At 41.3% G+C, this 9,987-nt stretch overlaps 1 protein-coding gene across 2 annotated transcripts; it reads left to right on the forward strand.

Annotated features, from left to right (window-relative positions):
• The first annotated feature begins 792 nt into the window (after positions 1-792).
• On the forward strand, positions 793-8,413 carry agpat4 (1-acylglycerol-3-phosphate O-acyltransferase 4 (lysophosphatidic acid acyltransferase, delta)). 2 transcript variants are annotated; one of them, XM_050071846.1, is made up of 10 exons: positions 793-1,170; positions 1,265-1,302; positions 2,047-2,228; positions 2,444-2,613; positions 2,736-2,897; positions 2,982-3,135; positions 3,471-3,573; positions 3,662-3,737; positions 3,956-4,154; positions 4,745-8,413. In XM_050071846.1, exons 3-10 carry the CDS (start codon positions 2,051-2,053, stop codon positions 4,834-4,836), a joined length of 1,134 nt encoding a protein of 377 aa, XP_049927803.1. In that variant the 5' UTR covers positions 793-1,170; positions 1,265-1,302; positions 2,047-2,050; the 3' UTR covers positions 4,837-8,413. The 2 variants fall into 2 exon arrangements, with proteins under 2 accessions (XP_049927803.1, XP_049927804.1); XM_050071847.1 differs by having other exon boundaries at positions 793-1,144.
• Positions 8,414-9,987: the final 1,574 nt, after the last annotated feature.

Here is a 9,987-nt window from a genome sequence, read left to right on the forward strand (position 1 = left end):
GTGGGGGATATTTTCTTGGCATACTTTGGGCCCCTTAGTACCAACTGAGCATGGTTTAAACATCACAGCCTACCTGAGTATTGTTGCTGATCGTGTTCATCCCTTTATGACCACAGTGTACCCATCTTCTGATGGCTACTTCCAGCAGGATAACGCACCATGTCACAAAGCTCATGGTAGACTTGCATCATGGATGTGCAGCTGACAAATCTGCAGCAACTGTGTGATGCTATCATGTCAGTATGGACCAAAATCTCTGAGGAATGTTTCCAGCACCTTGTTGAATCTGTGCCATGAAGAATTAAGGCAGTTCTGAAGGCAAAACGTGGTCCAACCTGATACAAGCAAGGTGTACCTAATAAAGTGGCCGGTGACTGCTTTCATTTTGGGGTCAACTATTCCTTTAAAATCACTTTCCTCATGCACATATACTATATCACCAGCAGAGGGCGCTGTCCAATAACACAGCATTGTTTACCACTTGCCGGTCAGGTACAGCCCCGACACTATGGCTCCACAGTGAGCAGAGCACAGACTGTGTAACTGTGGTTATTACTCAGACTCAGTCAAAATGAAACAAGGCCGTGACTTTGTTGCTCAGACAGCGTTTAGTTTCACTGGCTTTGTTTGACACTTTGTTCAAGTTATGGAGAAACGACAGCTGCGCATGCGTCACACTCCCAATTTGACAGCCTCGTGCGTTTCCTGTTACCATAAAAAGGCGAAGCAGAGAGGAGGGGAAAAACACCCGACAGAGGTCTCACTCAGTCCCTGTTCGTGGCACCGATAAACAACAGCGTTTGTTTACATCAGCATGTTGCTATATTATGGTGCCCTGACAAAAAGTAGTTTATGCTTTAAAGGTTTATTTGGGTCAAATGACGCACATGCTAAATGTACTGTTAGTAATATCGGACTGAGAGCGGCACCGGTTGCTACGGGCGTTGAGTGCAGTCCGGAAAACTTGTGACCACGTCCCCGCCCACTCGTTTGAGTCATCCAGCAGAGCATAGACGATCTTTGCAGCCCGCCTGGCTCCAGAGTTTCTTCGAGGAAGCACCGCTCGCATACGTCTCCATCCTCGGGTCCAGGCGTGGCTTTCAGATGGGTGTGGTTCCTTGTGCGGGGAAGTTTTCCTTCTACAGTAAGTCGACTTGGTGAATACACATGGTCAGTATATCTTGACTTAAATCTGAAGAAGTTCTCCAAGTGACATGGACATATAGTGAGGACTTGTGTGTGTTTTTGTGTCCTTTTTTAAAAGGTTGAAGTTCTGTGAGGCAGGACAGCTCTATGATCAAGGTAAGTGTCACATGTTTCAGGAGAATTTTTTTATGATTGTTACAGTTGAGTAATGACTTGACCTTTAACATGCAGGTGTGTTGAAATAATCTTTGTCCCATGTGTTTGCATTGTGAGCAGTTCACTAGTTTCATGTATTTATGTATGCATGTTATTAGTTGTTATGGGCATTTATTTTGCAGACTTGAAGGCCTGTGTTTTGCCATCAGAAACAGATTGATGTTAAATATTGATAGTGTTATTAGTGCTGTGTGTGTATGGGAAAAAAGGGAAATGTGACCCTCTCATATAGCTGATAAAGTACAGTATGATTGGCCTGACCTTTCAGAGCACATTGATCCAATAACACAGAGCATGCATAGAAACTGATATCACCTTGACTTTTATGAAATGCTCTGACAAAACAACAGTTGAGGGTTGGGCTGTGAATAGTTGATGATACAGTGCCCCATATCCCTGCAAAGGTCACTGATTGTCAGGAGCAGAATTTTGCACTGTGATTGGCCGTTTATGCACGGTCCAGCTCAAAGGCTCCATTCAGCCGATGAAACGAGAAATCCAGTCAAAGGAAACCTTTATGTTAGAGTGGGCTGAGTGCTGTGTGAACAGTTGCTGTCACAGCCCGGGGGCAACATTAGCTGATATCTCAGTCTGACAGAGCTGTATGACGAAATGTGTCCTCTCGAGTGAGGTGTGAAACACGAGGAAGTGGTTTTAACGTTTTAAATTGTGCAACTTTTACAGGACAATGGGTCTCGTGCAGCTGCTGAAGTCCCAGTTCTTGTCCCACCTGATCATCTGCTATGTGTTCTTGGTCAGTGGCATCATCGTCAACCTGTTGCAGATCTGTACATTACCTCTGTGGCTGGTCAATAAGCAGCTGTTCCGCAGGATCAACATCAAACTGGGCTACTGCATCAGCAGCCGTAAGTACTGTTCTTACTCTCAGCCACACAGATGATGCTGAAGTCTGCTGTCTGTTGGTGCTGTGGTGGTTTTGCTGCGGAGGAAGAAATCTATCTTAACAGTGGTAACTTTGTTGCACTGATTACTAAGATTTGAATATCAGTCCTTTACATCACTTCACAGATGTTCACATGACATTGACCTCTCTACATCCTTGTGTACTAATGATCCTCAGAGCTGGTAGTTGCCCTGGATTGGTGGTCTGGGACAGAATGCACGCTCTACACAGACCCAAAGAGTTCTCAACTGTATGGAAAAGAGAACGCAATAGTGCTTCTCAATCACACATATGAGATTGACTTCCTGTGTGGCTGGAGCTTCTGTGACAAATTCGGAGTTCTTGGGGTAAGAGAAAGTATCCCAAAAATCTCCATGTTTGCCCCTTTTTTTGACCTTGAGGTTTTTTTGTGTAAGTTCATTGCTATACTCTCCAGTTTCATGACATGTTTTAATTCTTTTTTTTCCAGAGCTCAAAAGTGTTAGCCAAGAAAGAGCTGAGTTATGTACCTGTTATTGGCTGGATGTGGTACTTCCTGGAGATAGTTTTCTGCAAGAGGAAGTGGGAGGAGGACCGAAGGACGGTGGCTCAGAGTCTTCAGAACCTAAAGGATTACCCCAAAAGTTTCTGGGTACGTTTCAGCCTGTGGTTATTATCTTGATGTTGCACAGATTTTTGAAATAATGTCATTAATGAACTCATTTCCCGGGGCTAGTTCTTGCTTTTCTGTGAAGGAACGCGCTTCACACCAAAGAAACATGAGATCAGCATGCAGGTGGCTGAGAGCAAAGGTTTACCCAAACTGAAGTATCATCTTTTGCCGAGGACCAAAGGATTCTGGGTAACTGTCCAAAACCTCAGAGGGACTGGTGAGTGTTCAATCGTTGATGAAGTGTTTAAAGGAACTGTTGGTAAGATTTAGAGGGATTTAGTGGCGTCTAGCGTTGTGGAGGTAATGGAAACACAACAATTCTTATTTTTCCCAGGTGATGACACACTAAAGACAATATATTGTTGTATATTTTTATTATATTATATTATATTATATCTCTACATATATCCCCCTAAATCCTACACACTGATCCTTTAAATATGGCCACCAGCAAAAATTGTACACTGTATGTGGACATCTGAGAGGGAAAGGTTGGAGGGATTTGCAAAGCAAATACACAGTTAACTGTCACTGTGTTTTGTCCCCGTGCAGCTGCAGCTGTTTATGACTCTACGCTGAACTTCAGAAACAACAACGTGCCAACCTTGCTTGGAGTTCTAAACGGGAAGAAATATCACGCAGATTTATATGTGAGGTACAAAGAAATGTTTTGCTGCATTGCACGTCCTGTTTGCTGGCATAATCGTTGTTTATCTGAGAGATCTGACTTCCCCTCCTTGCAGGAGAATCCCTCTAGAGTCGATCCCAGAGGACGAGGCAGAGTGTGCTGCTTGGCTCCACAAACTCTTTCAGGAAAAGGTAAGGCTGTGTTAACAGTAGATATTTTAGCCTATAATTTACTCACCTAATCCGGATGATGTTGAAAACTTATCCCCACTTAAACATTACACAGGGTGCATTTTGGCACCTGTCACTTTCTAGAGACTGTGCCAGCAACGTGGCTTTCAAAGCGCAAATTCTGAATGTTAAGTTAAGGACTTTGGTACTGAGCTGTGTTTGCATTAATGATTCAACAGGATAGCTTTCAGGAGCACTACACACAGACAGGGCGTTTCCCCGGCCCCACAGTGAAACCTCCAAGCCGCCCCTGGGCCTTGATCAACTGGCTTATCTGGGCCTGCTTGCTCGTCTACCCTCTCGGCCTGCTAGTGGCCCAGCTGATCAGCTCTGGATCGATGATGACCATCTTAGCTTCTGTGGCTCTCTGCACTGCAGGTTGGTTTCATGTATTCATGTATTCAAACTCCTCCTGAAATGGGTGTAAAGATCCTTAATTTAACAAGCTCCTTTTTGTCCATAACGTTCCATTAAGCAGCAGATTTGACACCTCCAATGTAAGTCCCCCTTTTTTGGAAAGTATGATTTATCAGTCTTGGGAGCATGTCCCTAACAGCATTCAGGCATGTATGTGCTCACTCAGCGAAGTTAAACATTCATCTATCTGAGTAGTTTCACTGGGATGTTAAATGGAGAAGTGAGTTCTCTAACAGCATGGGGATTCATGAGGAACATGTTAGTTTCCACAATAAATAAGCACCACGTGTTTGTGGTCGAGAGTAAAATTATACTTTTTATTTAAAGAGACCAACCCAATCTTATACATTTATTAACAAGCGTTTAATTTTTTTATTTTAACCTTTAAGCTTCCAGTCTCAAAGTGATAAACCAACCAGTCCCTAAATTCTGATCCTGAAAATCCTTTATACTTGAGGGGGAATTTACTGTTGAAATAATCACGTCCACCGTCTTTGTGACTCTCTCAAATAATATTCTAAACGTACCCTTTCTGAATCTTTCCTTCACAGTTTCACTCGGAGTTCGCTGGATGATTGGCCAGACTGAGATTGAACGAGGCTCAAACTATGGGAATAAGGAGGTTAATCTAAACAACAACTAAAGACTTCTGGCCTGCTTGGAGCTGCTTCTTTGCACTGCTACTTATCTGCGAGCTGCCAGCAGCAGACTGTGTAAATACGGGTCTGACAGCAGTGTTCCAACAAGTGCAAACCTGTTTGGAAGCACAGTGCAGACAGCGTAGTCTTGTTGTTACTGCTATGCTGCAGAAGCTCAAGGTGTGTAAGATCATGACTCATGGACCGTGGTGAGCAGCTGCCTTTGGTACACCAATGATAAGAACGTGAAGCGAGATCAACTACAGCTTTACTACATTCACCTTAAATCAAAGTGCAAATATTTAAATACAGCCAAGACGGACATTTTTGCTGGTAACTCAAACTGGAATTAAAATTCAACCAAGTGTATAATGGACTACCTCTCTGATTGTAATGTAAAGCATAAATGGCATTTTCATGTTGGAAGAAAATACACATTTCAGTTTTTAAAAAACATACTGGTTTATTTGTTCAAAGCAAACACAAAGAGGAGCAGAGGAGCAGAAGTAGTGGTATGACTTTGTGTTCAGTCCTCAGCAAAGGCAAAGAAAAAATTACAACAACTGAGTGTCTGAGTATTAAAATATATGAAAAGCAGGAATGCTCTAAAATAGACAACATCTGACCTTGAGTACTGCAGCATGGTGCATGCCTATACTCGTGCCTTCCTCTGCAGGCTCTGATAAAAATGAGGAAAGAGTCACCACCTCAGTAGCAAGTCATTTCCGTGTGGTTTTAATAAATAAAAAGATCTACTGAACTGTTGCATAACAGAAACACTCCACACAGGAGCCACAGCTGATCCACAGTGCATCTCTTTATGACAGGAAAAACAGAGAAACAACAACTTGGGCAGTAAGCCAGTATTTCAGTCTCTTCCCTCAATCATACGAGACTCAAATCATACTTGCACCATCAGAAAAGAAAAAGAAATCCTTGCATATCCTCACATTTTGATGGTGGTGTATCGAGGATGGAGGATCTTCTGTACCTTAACATTAAGCTAGAAGGAAATGATAGGAAAAACAGTAATACTGTTGGGATTTATTAAAGGGTAACTTCAACCTGGACCCTATTTTACCATGTGTTTCCATCCCAAATGGGAATGACAGCTTTTAGAATTGGCCCAGTCTTAAGTGAGAGGGCTCCACAACCCGCTAAACAGGATGTATTATATAATCCCTCAGGGCAATCACATACCGTCAATGAATGTCGCCCACAGTGTGTTTGTTTGTCACTGACAGGTTTAGCTTGTTCCTATAAGTGTCTGCCAACATTTGGATAGGACTCTACAGAGATCAACCTTTTTGTTAGGAATAAGCCTTTTGGTTTCACTAGAAACAGACCTGAAATTCCTCTCACCAAACAAACAGACTCAATTCAAATAAACAGTAATGTTAGCGTGTATAGAGCCAGCATACTGTCACATCTGATGAGGTGAGTTAAGGGTTTATTTCAACCAAACATGAGCTGGTGATTGTTGGAACAGTGGAAAGACGAATCAAGATGGCTAGAAATTTTGTTTTGTTCCTGGGTTTTACAATGATTAAGTCGCTGTTTGTTTAAATGGAAAGTCTTGGTTTGTATTTCAGCTATTCTGACACTTACCAACTCTAGTTTGGTTGAAAAAAACCCTTATTTCACAGAGTTAGATGTAAAAATATGCTGGCTCTATTCACGCTCTATTTAAATAGAGTCTGGTGGGTTTGGTGATGGTGAATTCAGGGCTGTTTCTGGTTGAATAAAAAAGGATTTTACTCTTTTTTTTTAAAGAAAGTCTATCACTGTAGGGATCCTTTCCATGATGTTGTCATGAACGTATAACAGTCTGAGCCTGTCAGTGGCAAAAACAACCACTTTTAATTGGCATAAATCGACTGTGCGAACATGCTCCGAGTGGTTACATTACAGCCAGTTTCGCCACTGCTAGCTGCAGCACCTCAGTACTGGACCAGTATACAAAAACGTGTTCCCATTAGTCACAAAAATTTGAAAATAGGTTCCAGGTTTAAATCTACCAAATTGTAAAAACTTAAATTACATACACCAGGATCACACAAGGCCATATTTGTATTTTAAGAGACATTGGTTGGTGGCCATCCATTGGAAAAAGAGGAAAGAATAGTGATCCCTGCGGGTGCACAGTTTTTAGAAGCAGAACACAATAACAGGGTGTTTACCTCCACGCCCACCCTGGGCCTTAATCGAGTGGCTGTTCAGAGGCTCTCTGTTCTGCAGGTTGGTTACATTAATGCCCAAGGTGAAGTACCAGAAACTGGTATGGAGGCCCCTTCCTTCATTAGAATTCACAAAAACAGGTCCATCAAGGTCAGTTCAACTGTCAGTTTTTAATAATCTAGGAGTCTTCACAAAATGTCAAAAGCAGATGAAGCTCTGTGCTGAGAGAATGAGAAATCACCAGTCTAAGTGATAAAACTCACAACTTAGAATAGAGCTGATAAAGACAACACTCAGACCAGATTGAAAAACAAGCCTCAGACACCGCATGTGTCATGACTGGGGTGAAGCACAGCAGAGTGACATTAACAGTTATTTATAGAGGAATACACTGTGAATGCTTTCAGATATTGATGTAAGCTAGTCTTCTGGCCTGTATCCAAGATTAGCAGTACAAAGCGCTGATAAACTAATACCATACATAGAAATATATGTAACTCCTACAATAATGGCAGAAACACATGTAACTTTAAAACCATGGAGCTTTCTGACATGATAGAAAAGGCACGAAAACCTTGCAATCGACCAAAATGTCAGGACTGACTTTCACACACTGACATACATTTTGACATGACTTGTCTAACATGTTGCAATATCTTGCACTAAATGAGATAAGTAGGCTGCAATACTCAGTGTGCAGATCTCCCCATTCTCACACCAAGTCTAAACATTTAAATTGTAACAATACAGAAAAATATCAGGCTGATTCTTTGTTGTAAACTGAAGAATATTAAAATTGTCTCAATCATCTGAGTTGAAATGTTGTATGAGCCTGTTTGAAGCAGCTCGGGCTGAAAGCAAGTCAAATATTCAGCAGTTTATTTTGATTTCTTTAAATTTCCCAGCAGGTTTTTTAAGGTATATAGATGTCATGTGTGCATTAATTCCAAAAATACAATAAATCACATATTTTTGATTGTTAATATTTGGAGTTCCTTGATGGGAAAAAATGTTTCAAGTTGTTTAGTTGATGCTGAAAAATTAAATGTATACTTCGGGCCGGTTTGATCTGGTAGGTTGTTGACTTTGGTCACTTGGGGTAAAACATTGGCTGAAACGGCACCAGCTTTGACGGCAACTTTAACCTTCCCTCTGTCAGCTCACTTACTTTATTTTGGTCCAAGGGGTTGTGCAGTGACTTTGTAACACACGCACGCACGCACGCACGCACGCACGCACACACTAACTTTTATGGGTTTTTATGTTCCAGATACTGAGTGACTGTCTGTGTTGATTGTTTCTGAGCCTGTGTCCACTGTAAAAGAACATTTTTCACCAGCTCCATATTACACAGTATTGCCACAGATGAACCCATATTATCTACCTCAGCAAATAAAAGTCATAAACCAGTCGTTTAATCTCTTCTAGACCAAAGTGTATTAATATCTACCTGGAGCCCCTGTAATACATCTATTCTCTCTATATCTAAATATCTGAATCTAACAAATCTTGAAAATGGGGCTTTGCTCAGGATCTGAAAACTGCAATTTTCCAAATTATTGATTGGTGTTAATTTGAATTTAGCCTCCTTACTTCATAATTCAAAATTTTACACAGTTGTGTTCATCATTTGTTTTCATGATAATCAATATAATGTCTACAATATATGCCAGAGGTAAAGAGAGACCCAGCTGAGCTTGTTGAAAGCTTGTAAACAGACTCTATTCTTTTTTCTGAACGGTTTGACTTAAAGAGGTCACAGAGCATCCTTGATGAACTATTGTTTTGCCAGCCAAGAGTAAACTACCCGGAGAACATTTTGGAAAACGCCCGCCTCCTCCTCCTCTCACCAGACAGAGCTAAGCTGCTGTCTGCAGTGCCTCCTCCACAAACCAAAGCAGGGATGCATTTGCTCTTGCAGGAGCAATTATTGCAGGCATTAGATTCATGCTAACACTGCAGTGAACTCCATCCTTTATGCTGCTGCTCTGGATGTTGCACCTGAACCCATTCAATGAACTGAAAGTATGTCATCCACATTTAGAGACTTGAAGGCTGCTCCCACATCAGCACCGGCCTTGGGCCATTACACCCAGATATATTACTCCCATAAATTGATACAATTCCAGCACCTAGTTAATACAAAACCCTATTCCAAATTTAAATTGGATTTAATTTGATTTTTCTTTTGTGATGGTTCAGCAGTAGCACCCTCAAACACCCGATATCTTTCAGGTTATGCTGTCACTGCTCAATCAGTATGGTGGAGATGTATGCTTTGCCTCCTGGAACATCTGCTTAGCAAGCTGAATTGTAAACTCACACTGTATTTCAGCTGAGATTGCAACAGTTTGCATAGTCACAATATGCAGACTGTGTGACTTTGAATTTGGTTTTATGACCTCATCTGGCAATCCAATGTTCCATTCTGTTCTCTTATCTGATTTATGGAAAGCCATTTCTTGGCTATTGTAAGTGTGCACCATGTACTGGTGATACTGATTTGGTTTCTAAAAAGTAACATGAAAAACTGAGGTCCTTAACAACCTCTGCTTAACTCATCTCCTTAGTCTTTCCTCTATGTGTTAGCAACATGTAGGAACGGGGAGGATGAATCGTGATCTGAAACCAAAGGTCTGCTTCTGGAATAACTGCTGTAATGCACTCCTTAGTCAATCGTTACACAGTGAAGAGAGTAGAAAAGCAGTACAACTTCACCACCATAATGACTACTGGTAAATGTTTAAATAAACTTTGTACTTACGACACCAGTCAGTGATATGAATATCTTGTGAAACAGCAGAGTGTGTTAGGGACAGATTAAAAGTTGTATGTTCATGATTGTCCCCAGAGCTCAGAACATGTAGAGTTAAGGAAAGGCTAACTAAATCTATGTAGATAACAGGTCTGAAGTAGCCAGATACTTTTTTTAAAAGATGTATTCTGAAAGGATGCCAAGTTCACATGAGGTGCTTAGT

The sequence above is a fragment of the Epinephelus moara genome, chromosome 19 (genome assembly GCF_006386435.1).
Source record: "Epinephelus moara isolate mb chromosome 19, YSFRI_EMoa_1.0, whole genome shotgun sequence".
Taxonomy (NCBI): domain Eukaryota; kingdom Metazoa; phylum Chordata; class Actinopteri; order Perciformes; family Serranidae; genus Epinephelus; species Epinephelus moara.

Coding starts and splice junctions, on each gene's coding strand:
- agpat4 (XM_050071846.1), top strand. CDS start 2,051: ATGGGTCTCGTGCAGCTGCTGAAGTCCCAGTTCTTGTCCCACCTGATC. Junction 3,738..3,955: donor ACAAACTCTTTCAGGAAAAG/GTAAGGCTGTGT, acceptor ATGATTCAACAG/GATAGCTTTCAGGAGCACTA. Junction 4,155..4,744: donor TGTGGCTCTCTGCACTGCAG/GTTGGTTTCATG, acceptor TTTCCTTCACAG/TTTCACTCGGAGTTCGCTGG.